The sequence below is a fragment of the Apium graveolens genome, chromosome 6 (assembly GCF_009905375.1).
Source record: "Apium graveolens cultivar Ventura chromosome 6, ASM990537v1, whole genome shotgun sequence".
NCBI lineage: Eukaryota > Viridiplantae > Streptophyta > Magnoliopsida > Apiales > Apiaceae > Apium > Apium graveolens.
This window is the reverse complement of record NC_133652.1, coordinates 98679640-98702361: the sequence shown is the minus strand read 5'-3', so window position 1 is coordinate 98702361 and position 22722 is coordinate 98679640. Positions and strand designations below refer to the sequence as shown.

The 22722-nt window shown below is 32.3% G+C and overlaps 2 protein-coding genes and 1 long non-coding RNA gene across 3 annotated transcripts; all 3 read right to left on the bottom strand.

The window, feature by feature from the left end:
* Positions 1-7709: 7709 nt before the first annotated feature.
* LOC141664236 (uncharacterized) lies at positions 7710-8801 on the bottom strand. The gene is made up of 4 exons (XR_012551896.1): positions 8690-8801; positions 8396-8584; positions 7924-7973; positions 7710-7803 (listed from the first exon to the last, which is right to left on the bottom strand). It is a non-coding gene; the product is annotated as an uncharacterized LOC141664236 (long non-coding RNA).
* A 6085-nt stretch (positions 8802-14886) lies between these two features.
* Positions 14887-17288, bottom strand: LOC141665336 (uncharacterized). Its single transcript, XM_074471315.1, has 4 exons — positions 17213-17288; positions 15833-16065; positions 15515-15740; positions 14887-15407 (listed from the first exon to the last, which is right to left on the bottom strand). The coding sequence occupies exons 1-4, from the start codon at positions 17286-17288 to the stop codon at positions 14887-14889; spliced, it is 1056 nt and encodes a 351-aa protein (XP_074327416.1).
* Positions 17289-18764: 1476 nt separating this feature from the next.
* On the bottom strand, positions 18765-21541 carry LOC141665335 (uncharacterized protein At2g29880-like). The gene is made up of 3 exons (XM_074471314.1): positions 21459-21541; positions 19735-19819; positions 18765-19352 (listed from the first exon to the last, which is right to left on the bottom strand). The coding sequence occupies exons 1-3, from the start codon at positions 21539-21541 to the stop codon at positions 18765-18767; spliced, it is 756 nt and encodes a 251-aa protein (XP_074327415.1).
* Positions 21542-22722: the final 1181 nt, after the last annotated feature.

Here is a 22722-nt window from a genome sequence, read left to right as displayed (position 1 = left end):
CAAAAAGTCTGTAGGCTTTTGTCTTCTCATCATATCAAACAAAGATATATTTTTTGCTTTTGTCCTCCAATTTTGTTCTTCTTTAATCTGGTACATGAGAGTATGCCAAACTCCCAAAAACTTTCAAGTGAGATACAATAGGCTTCTTTCCAGTCCATAATTCCTGAGGTGTTTTATCTCCCAAATTTGAATGTGGACATCGATTCTGAATATAAAATGTACATTGAACTGCTTCTGCCCAGAGTTCCTTAGAAAGTTCCTTGCACTTTAACAATGATTGGACCATATCTAATATAGTTTGATTTTTACGTTCAGCCACGCCATTCTGCTGTGGAGAGTATGGGGCTTTCAAGAACCTTCTAATTCCCTGTTCTTCATAATATTCCGTAAAAGCTTTTGATTTATATTCTCCGCCTCTATCTGAATACAATGCTTTGATATGCTTTCCAGTCTTTTCCTCTACCAATATTTTGAATTTCTTGAATACTTTTAACACCTCAGATTTTTCATTTAGAAAATAAACCCATGTCCTTCGAGAATAGTCATCAATAAAGGTAATGAAATAACTTTTGGAACTGTATGACTTTTGTGTGATAGGACCATAAATATCTGTATGCACCAACTCAAGAGGCTTTGCAGCATGATAAGTTGCCTTTTTTGTAATGAGCTCCTTGTTTGGTTTGCCAGCACAAAATCTTCACAAAAACTTCCTGAAAACTCCATGCTTGGAATTCTATGAACCATTCATTTGTTTGATATCTCTTTTAACCACCATAGTGTAGGTGTCCAAGTCTCCTATGCCATAAGGTTGTTTTATCCTCTATCTTCACTTCAATACATGTCTGTTGTATGTTCTTCAAATTCAGTTTGAACATTCGATTTTAAGACATCTCTATGTGTGTTATAGTCCTGCAATTTTTGTCTTTGAAGATCATGACTTTACCTTCCATAAAAATTGACTACCTTTTTTCAAGTAATTGTCCCAGGCTAAGAATATTATTCTTCATATCTGGAACATAATAAACATCTTCAATTTTACCTTGTCTTCCATCCTTCTGAGAAAAACATATGTTCCCCTTTCCTTTAACCTCAATTTTTGATAAGTCTCCAAAAGAAACAAATCCGGAATCCATTTCCTTTAAATCAGTAAAGAGGTGCTCGAGCCGAGACATAATGGATGCTCGCACCGCTATCAAGATACCATAAAATATCATTTCCTGGAATCACTTCTTTGTATGCCATTAACAGAACACCATTCTCTTATTTCTGCTCCATTTCTGCTAAATTTGCGTTCTCCTCAACATCTTTGTTAAACTAACAGTCTTTGGCAAAGTGACGAGATTTTCTACAATTATAACATTCAAAAAATCTGCCACCTCTTCCAGAATTTGATCTTCCTCATCTGCTGTGACCAAGTCCCTGTCATCGCCAGTTTGAATGATTTGTTTGGACATTTTCTTCACATCTACTGCTTTCAGGCTCACGTCCTCTCCCTCTGGTGAGATTGGTACATCCACGTCCTCTTCCCCTACTGTATTTTGTGTACAATACCTTATCTTTATCTTCAACAAAAACATTGGTTTTTAGTACCTGTGATTCTGTATCTTCCTTCTTTAACAACCTTTTCGAGTATGCTTGTAGTGATCCTATAAGTTGATCCATGGTCATGGTCTCCGTTTCATTTGATTCTACGGTAGATATGTCAACAAGTTGCAATTTTGTATTCAAAGATCTCAATATTTTTTCATTGACGGGAGTATCTTTAATTTTTTCTCCATATTTTTTCATTTGGTTTACAACTGATGAAACCCTTGTGAACTGGTACTGTTTCTGATTCTTTCATATGTAACGATTCAAATTCACCACGTAGGGTTTGTAATCATACCTTTTTTACAATATCAACACCTTTAAAATTATTCTGCAGGGTCACCCATGCTTCCTTTGCCCTTGTTACAAATGCCAAAAATAAACATGGCTTCATCTAAGCCCATGTGTATAATTGAAAAAGCATGTTGATCTTGTTTTAGTGCTTTCAGTAGATTGTTTTTCTGAGCCTGATTCAAGGCTCCCTTATTCTCAGGTTCATCATAGCCCTTGTCAACAATTTCGCATGCTTCCTGTGATCCTAGCAGAACCTTCATGCGGATACACCAGTGTCCATAATTCTCCTTGGTAAGTTTTGGAACAACAAATGAGTTATTCATCTTGTACGTTATATCTCTAGTACCAAATTGTTGGTATATAGAGGTTTCTGTATAGGTGTCTTAGCTTTTTATATAGGTGTTTTAGATGTAGGTTTTTACTATTTTTATGTAAGGAATGGTTGTGTTTTTTTTATTCTACTGAAAAAATGATACAAGCTTCTCCATTTATAGTAGGTGAATATAAACCATCATACATGAATTAAATGAGATACATCTTTCAAGTTCTATGAATCACAATTAATATAACTTCACATATTCCTAACATTCATTGAATGCAATAGTGTTCCAGAATTTTCTAGAGTCCAACAGTTTAGTTTATTTTAACAGGAAGCCCTTGTTGCTTTCAAATTGGGTTCTTAATAGATCATAATAAAGATAACACATAGACATAACATATTATGACATCATAATTTCCCTAATTTTTTTATTTAGCTAATAGCTATAAACTTCTCACGTCAAAAATCTTCTTGTAAGTTTTTTTGTATCTGCCTTTCACACGAACGCGGAAGACTTAAGCTGAGCTTATAGTTAAACATCTTAATCTGTGTCCCAGGTTTGTTGATGATGTTTTGTTAGAAAGAAACGCATGATTATGAAAGCGTATTTTTGGTTTTAAAGGGTCAACTAGATGTTAACATAAACTTTAGATATAATTTGTTGTGATTTGATAAATCTTATATGTTTGTTATATATTGATAAATTATGGTAGCAAAGAATGTATCCAAACAATCTGAAAGCTACATTTAAACTTGTCCAAACCATGCATCATACAAATATTTTGTTAGAATTTAGTACTGAATTTGATCCATTAACATATGTGATGTTGTGGCCCTTCCTTTCACAAGTTATCTGGAAACATTCAAACATTTGGGCACTTCCGGGCTCAAGTTTTCAATTTATATATACTTGTAGCTGTATATACAATGTCAGAGTTTCATCTATTCGAAAACTTAGGACATTATTTTTAAGGTATGCATAAATTACATTATTTTGATCTCAATTAAATGTTTCTTTATCACTATTACTTTCTGCTTACAAAGTCTATGTGTAATTATCTGCTCCGAACAATGTGGTTTGATAAAAATCCTTTATTTTTTTGGTTTGATATATATCTTTTATTTTTATATATTGTATGTTGTATTTTCTGTTGCAATGCAGGGTGGAGCAGTCAGAGATAAATGTAGCTACGGGGTTTTATGTTCTATTTGGATCGGGTAAATGATATCTCCTGCAAATTGCTTGAATTTATGTTGGTACTTATTATCGGGTCAATCCATAAAATAATTTTGTAATGCTATCATACTTGGGTTGCTACTTGCTAGTATGTGTGAGGAAGTCAAACTCTTTCTTCCTTCAATATATTAATCATTAATAGTTTTCTTTGGAATATATGTCATGCTAGTATGTGAAGATCCTATTTAGAATATAAGAGAAAGATTATAAAATAGAATATAAAATCAAGAGTAACTTGATTTAATTGGATGGGCATAACACAGTAGACTCTTGTTCTGTATTAGAATGTAATTCGTTAAATCTGTTAATACTCACGACATAATTTTTAAGGTATGCATAAATCAAAAGCATCTTAGTAGAGGGGATTATATTGGGGTATATAATTATAAATAGATTGAATATATTCTTTAGCTGAATTTTTTGGTGATTTTATTCTTTAGTTTAGTGGCATATTTTGGGCATTCTAGTATTTTTTTCCAATCATTTATCAGTATTGCACCTGCTTTGCTCTGAAAATTCTTTTTGAAAGTAAAATTTTTTTTTTCTTATCTGAATATTTTGGGACCCTGATTTTTTTGATGAAGCGGCTTCTTTTGCTTTATCTCACATGTTAGTACTGTTTAATTTGCTATGTAGCAATTATTATTACTCTCATATGTCTTATGGTTCTAAAAAAAGTTTTAATATTAATTACTCTATTATTTTCATGGAGGATAGTGTATCATTCTATTGAAAATTCTATTAAGCAAGGCAGCTTCCTAGACGAACAAAGAATTAGTTTGCCACGATATTATATTTCTAGTCCTTAAATATGGCTTATAAGGTCCAAACCTCTTATTAACTATTTATCAAATAGACAAGTTTCATAAATAAGGTTGAAATCTTGAAATAGACTTGGAATTTATGTCCGAATAGAGCTTGTTGGAATACTAAATGTTATGAAATTTGGTATCAATGTAGATTTATATATTTGTTGGAAGTTTTTGGTTGGGATGTTGCATTGTTTTGAATTTTTTTGGTTGTAAATGCAATAGGATGGCATGCAATTTAAAGCACATTAACATCATAACGGTAAATGTAAACCAATGTAAAAAATGTACAAAAGACATCAGGTAAAACAATATTAAACAAAAAAGAACTAACAAATCCGATGTGAAATAGTCATTTGACATCGGTTCTCCAAAAAAATCAATGTATTTTAAGCCAAATGACATCGGAACTTTTTGACACTATGCCATAGATGGCCTGATGTAATGCCTTTCTACTGTTTCAATAGGCCCAAAAAGCATTACAATAGACCTATTGTCATAGTAAGGGGCGTTGCACTTGTTAGCATTACATCAGGCCCCTTTTGTAACACGTTTTCTACCTATTATAACAGGACTAAAAGTATTACAATAGTCCCCTAATGTAACACTGCATTGCCAATTGTAACATTTTATAGATGTTACATTAAGTTGGAATTATTTTGCAAAAGTGGGTCCCAATGTGGGTCCTCGCATAGTCTAACGTAACACTCTGCTTGTGTAATGGAACAGTGGTTTTATTTTTATTGTGCAATAGTAGGTTTAATTAATGTAACACTACAATATATAAAGAAATTATACCACAATAAGAAAATGCAAAAGTTAATTTTATAAAATTTGAGATACATCCTCTGTTTTGACAACAATTCGTGTAGCAAATATGCTCTATTAAACAACAATTCTAATACAAACATTACCAAAGTAATAAATTACATTGTGTGAAGTAAAATACATCAATTCTTTAAAAACTAATAAACATGTTAAAAACTCTTAGAGCAATGCACTGGACGAGCGGACTATAAGTTTCAGCTAAGACTTCACTGATAAGGCGTGGAAGAACCTACAAGAATATATAATTTTTCAGTAGTGTGATATAAAAAATTATGAGAAATATTTTGTATAAGAATCGTTAATAGATATATTGATTTACTTGTACCTCCATAGAAAACTTTTCCAAACATATATTTTCTTTTTGATGAAAACCCAGCCCCTGTAAAATTACTATCACCATTAGTAATAATGCAGCTTAAGTAATTAAAAATCAGACGAAGATTTTTCAGTAGGGTAATTACATCCATAAAAATGTAATTTTTTTACTTCGATTACTCACCAAACCGTGCGACGCTGATAATATAATTTAATATAGGTTTGGGTGGTGATTGAATAATGCATCAAGAAGAAAGAAGAGAATAATGATCAAAGTAGTTAGGTTGTTGCTTCAATACCGCTGCCTATTTTTGGAGCAATGTACTGGGTATTGTTTGGTTATATGTGTCTGTTTCGTGCATCTATTTATCAAAATAATTTGGGAAAATTTCTAGTTTTGGCTACTTTTAAAGGTTGTATTCTCAATATTATTATTAACCTAAAGTTCACACAATAAAACCAATCGAACAAATACAAAAAAAATTAACCCATTCTGACCAGCAACTCGAAGCTCATTCACATAGTATCTCAACTTAGAGAGCTCAGTATCACCACATTCACCTGCAAAACATGATTTTACTATAAATCACACTACAACATATTTGCAATCATACAACTGTTTTTTTGCCGTTGTGTGACACGTAGAGTTTCCGTTGTCTATCCGACACTCGTGTGATCGAATACCAGACAACGGTTGTTTATACACTTGTTAGAAGAAGACTTCATAACAGTTTTATAACACATGTTATAATACAAAAGAGACAACGGGTGGTTTAACATGACCATTGTCTAAAAACTTAACAACAACAGTTTTATGAATAAAACCTTTATTCTACTATAATATACACAATGGTTTTCTAGCAGGCTTGTCAAACAACAGTTTTTAATTTTTTAAACCTTTGTTACAGTCCTCTTCAAACAACGGTTTCTCTATTGAAATATTGTCTGGATAATTGTTCAACAATAGTTTGCACTACTTAAAAAATAGAAGGGACAACGGTTAATATAATATAAACAGTTGTTTGAAAACTTAACAACAACAATTTTATAAATAAAACCTTTATTCTACTTTGTTACAGACAACCATTTACTAGCAAGTTTGTCAGATAACAGTTTCTATATTTATCAAAGATTTGTTATAGTCTTCCTCAAACAATGGTTTCCTTCTTAAAGTATTGTCCAGTTAATTATTCAACCATATGTTTACTCAAAAACAATTATCCCATATTATCACATACAACTGTTTATTTGCAAAAATCTTTTTGTGCAATGAGACATACAACGGTTTTAATCATTTTTGAGTGACTTTTACCTAATTATTTACAAGATTAAGCACATTATATAAAATAAAAGAAACCAATAATTTATAAATAAAATTGTATTTTTCGTAATACAATAGTTATTTTACAATTGAAACTAATATTAAATATACAAAAGTCATCAACAAAAGTTACAACTATAACTAAAAAATTATACCAATATTAATCGGGATACAAAACTATTTAGTATAAAAAATCTTCCCTTGCTTTCTCCAAAGAATAAGAGAATTCAAGGCAGGATAACATGAGTAAATGACCTCATGCCAGGTATGCACACTGATGGTGCAGCTTGCAATCACTTGTTAAAGTTTGTAAATTAGGCCATATATCCAGCTCACATTGCTCCTGTACAGAAACCATATCTTCTCATATGTGCATGATCTCAAAAGAGCTCCATGTAAAAGGCTGGCAACAGATTCTGTTTCCAAACATAAAAAATTAATACCCGACAGTTTCGGTACATGCATAGTTTTTACAGACTTACAATACTAAATAATCTTTATGGTCTTATATCAACAAGGCTAAAACTAAGTACATCTATGTAATATGAAGATGAACATGACAATTAGTATGAGGAATGACCTTTAACTTCTCCATATGAAAGGCAAGACTGAGGATTTTCCTCTGTTTAAACCATCTATCACCCTCAGCTTCTATAAGTCCAACAATAAGAAGTTTTGATAAAGGATTACCTCCATTGGCTTGTATACTGTGTGTGTGATGTGGGCAATTATCGGTACATGTGTCTTCACCCTGAATGAAGCTAATCTAAATTTAATTTTAGTATCATATAAATTATTACTCTGAGAAGTGACCTTCTCAGATGGAAGGTCTATACTGAGACTTCCACGGGAAAGGATAACACTATATGCCTCTTGCAGGATTTCATCAAAATGAGTCAAACCCTAAATCAGAAAGAAAATAATGTAGAGATCCCTATTAAGCAAAACTACAGGAGGAAGAAAATCAATAATCAATATACTAGATAATTGTATAGAACTGGCATCAATATTTTTAACTCACTTTTATGTTCTCAATTCTTGCAAATATTTGAGTCTGGCTCAGATCACCCAACTTAGATAAATAGTCACGAGCCTGCAAATGAGCAAAAAGAAGTTAGCTATCGCACGAATCTGAGCATTTAGTACCAACTATAGGACAAACAATAAAAAGAAATTTGAAAAATTCCTGTTTAATGCCAGAAAATGAACTTACTTCACGAACATCTTATGCATTTTGTTTTAAACACCCCATGTCCTTATCACCTAAAATTAAAATTGAAAAATGATATATTACATAAACAATAAAGTTAGACTATTATGAAACTTAGGAAAGAAATGTAAAGTTAGACAAATTTCATATTTCAATTTCGGAATAAACAGCTACCACCAGCATATGTATTTGTTTCATCCATGGAAATGATATAATATTTTTTAATACTGCATTTATTTTCAGCCCCAAATGTATATTACCAGCTAACATCTTTTTTCAAAATAACATATAAGTTGCAATAATTTACAACTGGGTTGGAGCATTTGTACTACCTAAGTTGTTTGTTGTCATTTATGTAATAAGCAGGAAAACATGTGTGACTAACATAATTGCAAAAGGGTGAATGAAAAAATGAGGGCAGAGAAGATAAACAATTAGGAGATAGAAGTAAAAAAAACAAGAAAGAACATGAAACCTTTAAGAAAGTGTGGTAAAATATTGTTGCAGAGAGCTAATTTGACTTGGAGGCTAATGCTTTTTCTCTAATATGACAGAGTTCTCTGTATAATGAAGATAAGGAAGAGTTGCAATATTAAATTGGTTCTGACAAGAAGGGGAGCATTCTTATTCGAGTATAATGCTGCTGATAGAGCTGTGTGTACTTCTGTAAAAAAAACCAATATAAGCCAGTGAGGTGAGTATTAAATTAGAAGATAACAAAATGGTACAAAACAAACCTGAAGAAGGGATTAAATATATAGAGCTGTACCGTCTGTGTGCATCAAAACAAACACATAAATAAGGGTGATAATGTCTGCCACCACCAAGAGTTCAATCAAAAATCACTCATACCTAACAACCAAGAGTTCAATCCAAAATTAGTCAAATTTGACCTGACTTCACATAAACAAAATCCTTCTCTACAAACATCCATTAACCTCAAATGAAAACAGCTAGTAGCTTTCACAAATATCCTTCAAGGTTAAGCTTTTCGGTGGTCTCCTTAATTCCGTCATCACAATTATTATCATATATAAACCATCTCTCAACTCCAATCCAGGCATGGTAAATTATCCATTCACGAATTGTAGACGCTTGGTTCTATACCATTATAAAAGCACAAAGCTCATACTATTTATTCTTTTCTCCCAAAGACTTCAAATTAGAAATCTTAGCAACAGAAGGCATAAGCTGAGCATCTGTACCTCTGCAACAAATCAAACAATTGTTGCAGTTGGACAGGAATCCAAACAGACAAAGTGGCACTCAAAATTATGCCAGAGGGCTCTCCTGGTCCGTGAACACCTCTCCGTATCATCAACCTTGCATCTTCACCCATATTTCTAACTTGAACTTCAACAAAGGACGATACAATTGGTGGATTGAACTCTCATCGTATTCTGCATGCTCTCATTGTATGCTCTCATAACATACATCTCAATTAAACAAGACATCAAAACAAAAGTGTTATAAGACAATAATAATGTATTAATCAGCCAAAAAAAGGCATCGTGCTCAATTTGAACAACTCCAAGTACAAAGAGACGCTCAATTTATAAAAACTAGTAATATCGAGAGTAATCAACTCTAGCCGAAAATTTGTAAATGGTACAAAAACTCTTATATCTAGTTACTTACATTGACGAATTCCTGATTGAAAACAGCTTCATCTCCGAAATTCGGAGCTACATTTCCAACCAGAGGAAGCTCACTCTAAACAACACACAAATCGGAAAAAAAATTAAACATAAATCTGCCCAATTAATTAACACCAACACTTGTATGGTCAACTATAAACTACAACAATCACATATGTAATAAATATATAAAAATAAGAAAAACTTACAGCCTTGACGATTAAGCTACGAGAGGAGCGAGAAGAAACGGAGAGAGATGTAAATGATTTACGGAGAGCAGAGGAATTGAAAAAGGGAGTAGAAGAAGCAGCTAGGGTTTTGTTTATTAAATTTGGGGGAAATGTTGAGACATGGTTTAGAGTTAGAGCGAACAGATTGAGTTGTCAAGCCCTACAAAATACGGAGCATCTCATCTATACCTTGGATTGTGAATCCAAAAAAATGGAACTAAACCCGGCGAATAATCAAGTAAGAGGCATCCCTAAACCACTTTGTTTCAATTGAAGAGAGAGAAGATAGAGAGGGAGAGAGAGAAAGAGTTAACCAAGACGGAATGAAAAATTATCAATCAAGAATAAAGCTGGAGACTCAAGCTGGAGACCTAATCGGAGAGATGAAGATATAAGTAAGATGAGGTCTGAGATTGAAAGTAAAAGGGGGAGATATTTTATCAGATTTAGAAGTAAAGGGGGGAAACAAAATTTTGTGAAGGGGGGAAATGATTAAGAATAAAATCAAAATTAGTTTCAATTTCAAATTATTTATTTATTTTTATAATGATTAGTGTCAAAATATTTTTATTATTTTTATATTTTTTTCATATGACTAAATTTGATAAATTTGATAAATTTGAAAAAATTATTTTAAAAATTAATCTTGTAAATCGGAAACGAGTCTCGTTGTCGGGAGGGGTACTTTTACCGGATTTTTCTAATCCTGACATGCAAGATGAAGTTCGTATTTTTTAATAATTTTTTCATATGACTAAAATTGATATATCTTAACATCCATACGGTTGGATCATCGAAAAAATCAATTTAAAAATTAATCTAGTAAATCGGGAACGAGTCTCGTTGTGGGGAGTGATACTTTTACCGGATTTTTCTAATCCTGACATGCAAGATGAAGTTCGTATTTTTTTATAATTTTTTCATATGACTAAAATTGATATATCTTAACATCCGTACGGTTGGATCGTCGAAAAAATCATTTTAAAAATTAATCTTGTAAATCGGGAACGAGTCTCGTTGTCGGGAGGGGTACTTTTACCGGATTTTTCTAATCCTGACATGCAAGATGAAGTTCAAATTTTTTAATAATTTTTTTATATGACTAAAATTGATATATCTTAACATCCGTACGGTTTGATCATCGAAAAAATCATTTTAAAAATTAATCTTGTAAATCGGGAACGAGTCTCTTTGTCGGGAGGGATACTTTTACCGGATTTTTCTAATCCTGACATGCAAGATGAAGTTCATATTTTTTAATAATTTTTTCATATGACTAAAATTGATATATCTTAACATCCATACGGTTGGATCGTCAAAAAAATCAATTTAAAAATTAATGTTGTAAATCGGGAACGAGTCTCGTTGTCGGGAGTGGTACTTTTACCGGATTTTTCTAATCCTGACATGCAAGATGAAGTTCAAATTTTTTAATAATTTTTTCATATGACTAAAATTGATATATCTTAACATCCGTACGGTTGGATCGTCGAAAAAATCATTTTAAAAATTAATCTTGTAAATCGGGAAAGGGTCTCGTTGTCGGGAGGGGTACTTTTACCAGATTTTTCTAATCCTGACATGCAAGATGAAGTTCAAATTTTTTAATAATTTTTTCATATGACTAAAATTGATATATCTTAACATCCGTACGGTTGGATCGTCGAAAAAATCATTTTAAAAATTAATCTTGTAAATCGGGAACGAGTCTCGTTGTTAGGAGGGGTACTTTTACCGGATTTTTCTAATCCTGACATGCAAGATGAAGTTCATATTTTTTAATAATTTTTTCATATGACTAAAATTGATATATCTTAACATCCGTATGGTTGGATCGTCGAAAAAATCAATTTAAAAATTAATGTTGTAAATCGGGAACGAGTCTCGTTGTCGGAAGGGGTACTTTTACCGGATTTTTCTAATCCTAACATGCAAGATGAAGTTCATATTTTTTAATAATTTTTTCATAAGACTAAAATTGATATATCTTAACATCCGTACAGTTTGATCGTCGAAAAAATCATTTTAAAAATTAATCTTGTAAATCGGGAACGAGTCTCTTTGTCGGGAGGGGTACTTTTACCGGATTTTTCTAATCCTGACATGCAAGATGAAGTTCAAATTTTTAATAATTTTTTCATATGACTAAAATTGATATATCTTAACATCCGTATGGTTGGATCGTCGAAAAAATCATTTTAAAAATTAATCTTGTAATTCGGGAACGAGTCTCGTTGTCGGGAGGGGTACTTTTACTGGATTTTTCTAATCCTGACATGCAAGATGAAGTTCGTATTTTTTTATAATTTTTTTATATGACTAAAATTGATATATCTTAACATCCTTACGCTTGGATCGTCGAAAAAATCATTTTAAAAATTAATCTTATAAATCGGGAACGAGTCTCGTTGTTGGGAGGGGTACTTTTACCGGATTTTTCTAATCCTGACATGCAAGATGAAGTTCAAATTTTTTAATAATTTTTTTTATATGACTAAAATTGATATATCTTAACATCCGTACGGTTGGATCGTCGAAAAAATCATTTTAAAAATTAATCTTGTAAATCGAGAACGAGTCTCTTTGTCGGGAGGGGTACTTTTACCGGATTTTTCTAATCCTGACATGCAAGATGAAGTTCATATTTTTTAATAATTTTTTCATATGACTAAAATTGATATATCTTAACATCCGTACGGTTGGATCGTCGAAAAAATCATTTTAAAAATTAATGTTGTAAATCAGGAACGAGTCTCGTTGTCGGGAGAGGTACTTTTACCGGATTTTTCTAATCCTGACATGCAAGATGAAGTTCATATTTTTTAATAATTTTTTCATATGACTAAAATTGATATATCTTAACATCCGTACGGTTGGATCGTCGAAAAAATCATTTTAAAAATTAATCTTGTAAATCGGGAACGAGTCTTGTTGTTGGGAGTGGTAATTTTACCGGATTTTTCTAATCCTCACATGCAAGATGAATTTCAAATTTTTTAATAATTTTTTCATATGACTAAAATTGATATATCTTAACATCCGTACGGTCGGATCTTCGAAAATATCAATTTAAAAATTAATCTAGTAAATCGGGAACGAGTTTCGTTGTTCGAAGGGGTAGTTTTACTGGATTTTTCTAATCTTGACGTGCAAGATGAATTTCAAATTTTTAATAATTTTTTCATATGACTAAAATTGATATATCTTAACATCTATACGGTTGGATCGTCGAAAAAATTTATTTTAGAAATTAATCTTGTAAACCGGAAATCTCATTTATAGAGTAATACTTTTACAATGGTTTCCTTGAAACACCATTGTGTAAAGATAAAATAAGACAACGCTTTTTTTATTATAAAACCGTTGTGTGAGCATATCAGCTTTTTTCAATCTAACGGCTAATATCTAATCTCATTTCAATCAAGGGCTATCATTCAGACACTTCAGCAATCCGAGTAAAATGTTTACAACCAATCATGGGGTGCCACCTCATCAGGTGGTGCCCATTGAAATTATAAAATAACTATTTCAGACAACTGTTTTCTTCCATTGTATGAAGTTTTCTAAGACAACCCTTGTAAAAACTGTTGTGTGAATTACACAACGTAACATCTAAAAGCTTGTATGAGACCAACTAAGACAACACTTTTGATTTAACACAAAACCGTTGTATAAGAATTCGGCTATTTTTCGATCTAACGGCCAATATCAAATCTCATATCAATGAAGGGCTCTCATTTCGCCACGTCAGCAATCCTTGTGAATGATTTACCACCTATCACGTGCTGCCACCTCAATACGTGGTACCCATTGAAATTCCTCAGACAATGGTTTAATTCCGTTGTTTGATGGTTTAAAGGACAACCTTTCTAAAAAACCGTTGTCTCAATTACACAATGTAATGTCAAAACCGTTGTCTTATATCCCTATACGTGAACATAGTAACAACGGTTTGTAATAGTTGTGTTAAAGATCTACAACAACACTATATTTAAAAAACTGTTGTCTGACTCGATGAGAGGATACAACTTGTACAACAGTTTAAAAAAGATGAATATCCGTTGTTTGTTCTGGAGCTCACACAATTGTTTTTTCTGTAAAATCAATTCACCGTTGTTTGATTTTTTAGGACGACGGTTTTTTTTTTAACCGTTGTTTGTCAAGCGTTGTCTGATTGCAAATTTCTTGTAGTGTCAACAAGTGCCAATACAACTGAATACAAAATTAAGTTAACTCACTTCAAAATCCATAATTACTTTAATAAGGAATATGAAAATCAGAGGAAAAGGAAACACGATCATATCTTTAATGGGGCTTAATGTGGAGGAAATGAACCGACAAAAACCCGACAGAAATAAATGAATGATTTGCAGTCTCCTTAGGAGAGGTAAGCTTCTAGACGTGGCCCTTATCCATAATTCATATTTTTTAAGATAACTTATTTCCGAAACTTAGTTAATCTGCAGCAAGCTCAAAGAATTTACCTCCCTTTTTTTGAAAGGCTTCTTTGCCACACTACAATATACGTTTCTGTAGTCTATAGTTTCCATCAAGTAAATCTCAGCGGATTATAACTATAATGGAAACCCTATATTCATTATAGTTTTAACTTTCATGATGTCTGTGTCGTGTAAAGTTAGGACACTTGTGCACAAATGTTAGTTTTTGTACACAAAGGTTAATAAAGTCTAAAATCTAAATTGCCAATGAATTCTACACCAAGTGAACGAGTAAATTTTAAAGTATGACAATACTTTTATCATGCCTATTAGTTGTGCCTATTAGTTATTCATTTGAGATTTTAATGGATTGTTAAAAATCCATGGATTTTAATGGATTTTGAAAATCTATGGATTGTTTAAATTCCACATAGATTTGGATGTTGATTTTTTTAATTCTATGCAGATTTTGGTGGATTTTGATGGATTGATTTTGATGTATAAATAAAATCTCACAGATTTTAATGGATTGTTTTACTAATATTTTTTTAATTAATATTTTAATATATCAACTAATAGCAATGTTGTAGGGCAAATTAAATAACAAGATTCAATTAACAAGTCCAACCCATCAACTAACAAAAAAATGTAACTCATCACTCAATATTCGTTATGTTCCTTGCTCTCATCATATTGGTCTTCTTCATATTCTTCGTTTACTACATTACGAGGCCTATCTTCCCACATAGAATTAGCGATGTTAGCTCTCCAAGTATTTGCTTCAGTCCTTTGTTGTTGTTGACTTGGGATATTTGATTCATGGTTATCAGCATCCTCCATGTCTAAAGATTGGTCATCTACTACTTCAAAAGGAAATTCATCAGAGCGACACTCTTTTCGAAGAAAATTGTGTAAACCAGCACAAGCTAATACCAACTCTGCTTGTACTTGAAATGGAAATGGAGGTGCAATTTTAAATATCGTAAATCGAGATTTGAAGATACCAAAAATTCTCTCGATCACATTTCTCAACGAGGAATGACAGAGATTAAATAGCTCATTTGCATTTCTTGGGTGACGACCTTCGCCACCAAACACTTTTAGATAAAATTTTACTTTACGAATTGTAGATAAAAATTGATGACGATTAGCAAATCCGCAATCAACAAGATAATATTTTCCTGAAAATGAAATATTTGTCACCAATTTATTTTTGATTTATAAAATAAAAAGTTACAAGACTATAGATAGAAGAAAAACAATAAAAAAAAGTGTTAATAGATATTACCTTGAGGAACTTCCACCCCGTTTCTCCTCGATAGTGCATCATTTAACAATTTTGAGTCATGTGTTGAACCTTCCCACCCACTAAGCACATAAATAAATTCCAAATCAAAGTTACAAGCAGCAAAAACATTTTGGGAATTAAATCCATGACGATTACGGTAGCTGCTAACATCTCGACCTTTTATCATAGCCGAAATATGAGTTCCATCTATAACACCAACACAGACCTAAATTAATATATCCATAAAAATATAACATTATAATTAAAAATTAGACTAGAATATAGTCAAATTATTATACTTTTAGTGCAAAAAGTTACCTTAAAGTAAGGATAAAATCTTGTAGTTCGAGAAATTTTCGGGGAAATACCCCTGGGCTTTACCATCCTTTGTGGTGCTATAATATTCAAAGCCTTCAAAACTTTATTAAAATTTCTACTAGCAGTGAAGTGAGAGCGACCAAACCTGTGTCGGACATTACAGTAACGATCATTATGTCCTACAATTAGTAGAAACATAGCAACCATTTCTTCAATAGACACATATTGTCTATCTTATAGATTAGTTCCCTCTCTTATAATGCCACATAACTTGAGAAACACATTTGCATACATTCTATGTAACTCGCGAAAATTTTCTGGATCTTCTTTCATCAATTTTTTTATAAAGAGTATCCAAGTCTAGATATTGGTCGTCGTTTTAGAGTAGGGCCAATAGGTTCATTTATAATAGTTAAATTAGCTTTTAACACTATCATTATCCCATTGATCACCATTAATAAATATTTAACTATTTCATAAAACTGATTGTCAATTTCTTCATCGAATTTTTCTTCTTCTATTATGTTTTCCAGCATTATCGCATTATCAGTACCATATCATCTTCTTAGTGATTCTAAACATAATAAACTCACTGCAGTAACCTTTAACTTACCAATGTATTATGCACGAAACATCTATGATCAATTAGGTAATAGATTGCAGGCAGAAGAAAGACAATAGAATTCCACATAACCACCAACATATCGAGTCACAAAGAATTACTCTCTTCCGGTTTTAGAGGTAAATTACTTTCGTTTCTAGTTTACATAAATCCATCAACCACGGAATTATACCTACGTACCCCTTAAGACCGAGGATAACCTTGATAAAATAGACATGAGTATGCTTGTAGACATTTGAAAAACCAATCAACATGAAGTATATGGGGAAAAGAAAATACGGAGATAACTACAGTGCATCAAGCATATTAAGTAAATAAAAGCTATGGCTTTGGTATCTCAAATGTGAGATGCTTAGCATTTGAAGTCATAATAGGTGTAATTATGCCATCTAGATTCAGGAACTACACTATCCACACACTTTCAAGAATAATGTTAAAACCTAAAATAATCCTCCCAAGCCTAAGAAGTTATTCTCACAACTATTTTATTCTCTTACAATCAAATTTTCAATCAACTAAGCCTTGAAACTTCACATTGTATGATCTTTTCAAACTCAGAAGCAGCCATGAAAACCCTCAACAACCCCTTGAACAAAAAGCCCAGCAGTTCACTTTTACTGTCAGACATATATTTGCTAACCAGCCTTCCAAATTCACTAAGTTTGCGAAAATCCTAACTAGTTTACATGTGGAATAAGAACATGCTAATTTGGTCTCAAAACTCGAAAGCTTTTTTGCAGGTGATCATCCTGACTTACTTTCCCGTCTCAACAAGTTCTTTCCGAGAAAGTATGAAGCCTCCCAAGAAGAAGCAGTGCACTCGTAAACATGCATGGTTACTACGTGAAAGTACTCCTAGTGAAGTATTCAACAAGATTCATGATTGATGTGTTGAGAAGAATGATGTTGAGTTTAGGGAAGCCTATTAGACACTCTGACTGGAATAGCGGAAAGGGAAGTAGTGCTGTTGTTTCCAGTTTACAAGAAGAGACAATGGATGTTAAGGAATTCTAATTAAGAAATTCGAGAAGGGTTCAGAAAGTTTAGAGGATCTCACAGCAACTGATTTCAGATGTGTTAAGAAGTTGTACGACAATTCTGATGATGATCACCAGGGCTTGGGGGAGAATATGGTGTAGATCTTGAAGTGTGATCCGGTTCGACGTGTGGCTGCAAGAGCATTGGTATGGGAAAGGCTGAGGCAAAAGAAGAGGCAAATTGAGCAGCGGAAACTTCATCTGGACACAATATGGAATGAGATTTTTGAAGATATTAGGGAAAATGGGCGTGTTCAGCGTCACAGAGAGTTTCTGAGAAACGCGAAAAAGGCTTTGGATTGAACAAGTATGAGGTGATAACTTAAGAAGATTAGATTTTTGTAATGTCAGAGGTAGAGTTTCTTAACATAACATTTGTTAATCAGAGCAGAACCGCGAATAAGTTAGCAATTCGAGCAACTGGAGATTATAACTGGGAATAAGTTAACAATTCGAGTGATCTATTAGTTAGCAACTAGAAGATGTCATCAATAGTCTGCAGCATAAGTTCCGTAGGAGCATCATGAATTAATGATAATCTTAGCAGTATTTCATTCCAAAATCTAAACAAGGCTATTTCTTGACAAGACACTGGCGATTTTTCAATGCAAGAAGCCCAAGAAGAGAGTGAAAGGATTCTGAGGAAAGCAAGGAGGAAAAAAAGAAAACAGAGTAACACTATATTTATAAGCTAAAGGTATATAGTGATCATGCTTCTGTTTATTTTCTCAAGTAGTTGTCGAGAAGATTATAATGCTATTGGGTTATGGTACAAGTACAACTGAAAGAAACTCTTCACCTGATACCGATTTTCATACAAGTATAACTGAACCAATATTGTATAGTATAAGCACCAGTTTGTTAGTACATTTAAAATTGGATTTCAGAGCAGAGCAGGAAGTGTCAGTCCAGTTACACAGGTTTTTTAGGTTGCTCAGGAACCAAAAAACATTACTATTGTAGCAGCCTCTGATTTGCATAAATACTTACCCAACAAATATCGATTAGGCATATATTATCCGGAAGAAATACTTATCTAAAGAGAACGAGTTAGCTACAAAACTGAAAAAACTCTTGCTAAACTGCAACAATAATTAGTGAAATCAATCAGATTCAGGATTTTATCTTACTAATAGCAATAAATACTATTAATTTTTTATTAAAACAACTTGCGATAAACAAATAGAAAGTCATACAACCAATCAAATAAAAGTTTTGAACGATAAATATCACTTAAAAATTTATTCTCAGTACTTGTAATATTGAAAATGCACTAATTCTTATTTTTACTCATCATGATGTGAATCCATTTTGCTCGTTCTTCGAGAGTCATTTTCATGAAACAATCTTTTTTTGTTTTGGTATCGAGCAAGTTCAACACCTCTAAACGGTTATCTTCATCTATATTTGGAACCTCCTTAATAGCATCCCATGCGGTATATGTTCTTTCTTGTTCCCTTTTTTCCAACAATTGATAAACTCCTTCAAAAGTTGTTGTAAGTTTATCAAGTGGCACTAAAAGATCATTTTTAGGAGGGTTTCCACTTGAGTTAGAACTTCCCTCGTACTCGGCTCTACCTTTTTTTGTTCGGAGCTTTTTTTTGGGCACCTCTAAAACTTCAGGAGAACGCATTGGCGATGAGCCGTTTTGCTCAAGCACAAAGCTCTCGCTATCAACATCAAAATTCAATTCATGAATGCGCAAGTCCCTCACTTCATCAACTTCTAGTTTTCTTGCTTCAGTAGAACTACCCAATCCAATAGCATTTTTTCCAACCGCAAACCCATTCCCAATAGCAATTTTTAAGTCCTCATAATCATCAAATGTCTCATAGCGCAAGTTGCCATATTTTGGGTGAGCCTGACACAAAAAATATTGTTAGCATAGCAATTTCTAAAAAATAAAATATTTAAGCGTTCACATGAATAATAACATAAAGATTTGGATTTAACTTTAAGTACTCTTCCCAGAATTCATTTGGAGCGGTGAATCTCTTAGAAATAGGGTCATATCCAAATCCAGAACTAAAACTCATAAGAGTTGAATAAGAGAGATACCGATTTTTGAACCATTTTACTCGACTTTGATAATTGTTATAAGTCTTATTACACTTAAATTTTTCATTAAGCGAAGGAAGAATTGGATCGATTACTATTTGTTTAGTAAAGATACCACTATTATCACGCCATCCTCGACTCGCGACATCAACCATAAGCTCTAATCACGCATTACTCTCGTCTACCATCCATTGATCATAACCAGCTCTCTTTTTGGCACTTTGTGAATCAGCCGTAATAGAACTAAAACGTTTCAAATTTTTAGAACGCCTATATCACATAATGATGCATAAAATTGACAATATACGATATGATATGTAACAAAAAAACTTACCAATATACATATGTTCACAGCAACTATACAGAGATATAACTAAACATATAGAATTATACGGAGATATGTAACTATATAAACAAAATATATATGACATGCAGGAACAAAAAGATATAACCATATAAAGAATGAAAAGAAAACAAACCTAGAGCCAAGAAAACAACCCTAGGAGCACCACGCAAGCATGAAGATGAAAAAAGATGTAGCTATAAATATATGCAAGTAATATATTTTTCACTTATTATTTTTTGATTTCCTATATTAAATTGTTATGATTTGTAAATCCATCAAAATCTTTACTCCAACTAAGAGATTTGAGGTTCTTAAATTTGTATATAAAATATGAAACAAATACTTCAAAATCCATGACTCTTGCAAATCTGTTAAAATTTGAATAAATAGAAATTTTGTTTGATTTTTTAGAATCTCGATTGAATACCTACAGATTTTATAAGATTTTTTAAAATCTCGAATGAATACCCACAGATTTATAAGGATTATTTAAAATCTGATTTGAATACCTCCAGATTTTAAAAGATTATTTAAAATTCTTATTGAATACATGCTGATTTTGAAAATTAATAAAAATATTACAGAATCTCAAATGAATACACCCCCTAAGCTTGTGAAGCCCGCACACTTAAGTATTAAGTAAATTTTGTTGAGAATTTCACAGGACTTGTTACAGGACACTTGGCACAAAGCATCCTAAATATACAGTACTAATTTCTGAATGTTGAGTTTCTTTTTTTTAATGGTAATCTAGGGAGAAAGTTTTACTCTACTGTCATTTGATAATTTTTTATTGTTTCATTAGAATTTTATTAGCTGTCGGTAATTCTTAAGGTATGTTTAAAGGGACTGAATATTGATCATACAAAATCATACATTCACATGTTTCTCCGGTTCCCTTCAATTGTATTTTAAACCTAAATTTTCCTATAATATATTCAGCAATCTGATGATATGCATGTAGGCTGTGTTGTCCTATATAATTTACCATTGTTATTATATGCATGTAGGCTACAGAGAATAGGTACATGCCTCTATTATTCTGCTAAGGAGACTGCAAATCATTCCGGAAATAAGTTGTCTTAACATTAATGCAGGTACAGTAGGACAAACACACAACAATAACGTAACAACACCTAAAGAAATGTCAGAAATGGAATTTTAACATCACAAAGAATTTCTTAGTAAAACAAAGTAATCTGTTTCCGATTATAATTTACCCAAGGACTATATATTGGGGTAAAAACTGAACAGCTACCTCTACACAAATAGATGAGCAACAAGAGCTCAGGAATACAGAACAAACATTTGAAAGGAAACCACTCACAGTAAAGAAATAGCATATAATGATTAATGTGCATTTTAAGAAGCTACTTTAATTCATTGATCAAAATGTAGTACCAATTTTCTAGTATGTCACAAGAGACCAAATCAAACGCTAGCTTAGAGAAATGAAACAGACCTCAACCTTTAGAAATAAGAAACAACATAACTTGTTTAAAACTCTATTTAGTCGGAGTCTCCTCTGCTACAGCCTCAAATTAGAGGAACAAGTTCTGGGACCTCATCCTCGTCATTTTCATCTCCTTAAACGGCACCTGCTCCAGCTTCTGCACCTGGTGCCTGCTCCTGGAACTGTTCAGCATGTTGGTTTAATCCAAACTAAATAAACTGTACTTGTCAGATTGTTCAACTGGGTGGTGTGCCATAACTTGATATGCAACGTCTTTGAGAGTTTGTAGGAGTCTAGTGGAATAAAGATAGGTGGTGGAGAATTTGTAGGCAGTAGTTTGTGTTAGTTCCTAGTTTGTAGCAGTAGTTCTGTTTTGTTTTATATTTCCTTATGTAATTCAGTATCAACTTAATGAGACTAGTTTGAGTTCTCACGTTCTTGTTTTCTGAGTTTAATACATAAACACCTATATCTATATATTACTCTAAGTCACATATATACATCTGGGAGCTATATTGCAGAACCTGTGCCTATATTGTGGTATCAGAGCTAAGGAGATATTAAAGGTGTCTTAAGTAACAGAGATGGAAAGAGGAAACAAGCTGAAAGAAGGGGGCGTCGACATTAATTACCCAATACTGTCAAGAAGTAATTACACATCCTGGGCTCTAAAAATGAAGGTCTTCATGCAGGCCGAGAATGTGTGGGAGGCAGTAGAATCCAAAGATCAAAACACTAAGGTGGATGATAGAAAAGACACGGTGTAACGTCTCTGAAATTTAGGTCTCTACTATATGATATTTATAATAAATTATGTGTGTTAATGTGTCATTTATGTGCAATTATCTGTCAAACCCTAATTGCTATGTGTTACGTGCATGTGTCACGCTATTTTTTAAGATATTTTTCAGTATTTTATTTTTCATTTATAGCTTTCATTTCAAACGTTTTACGACCCCAATCATGATTTTAAAGCAGGTATTTCAAATAAAATAATGGGTCTTATTTTTTCTCAAACGGCTTTTACCATCGCATTATACTGAACATCTAGGTTTTTTATAAATATTCTCGTTTTACGAAAAATGACTTTTCCGGACTCCATTGGGTGTTAAAAACCCCACAAAAATCACATTTTTATTTTTATAAAATTATAGGACTTTTATTTATACCATTTCCTTGTATTTTTGCATTTTTCACAATTTTTGGGAAATTTTGGCATATATATTGCATATATAAAATATTTATAAATTAAATTTTAATACTCAAAAATTATAAAAGTAGGGGCCTATTAATTTTTAAAGATGTAGAATTAGGGCCTTAATTTTATTTAGGAGTATTAATTTTACTACTACAAATAGCCTAATTTTTATTTTA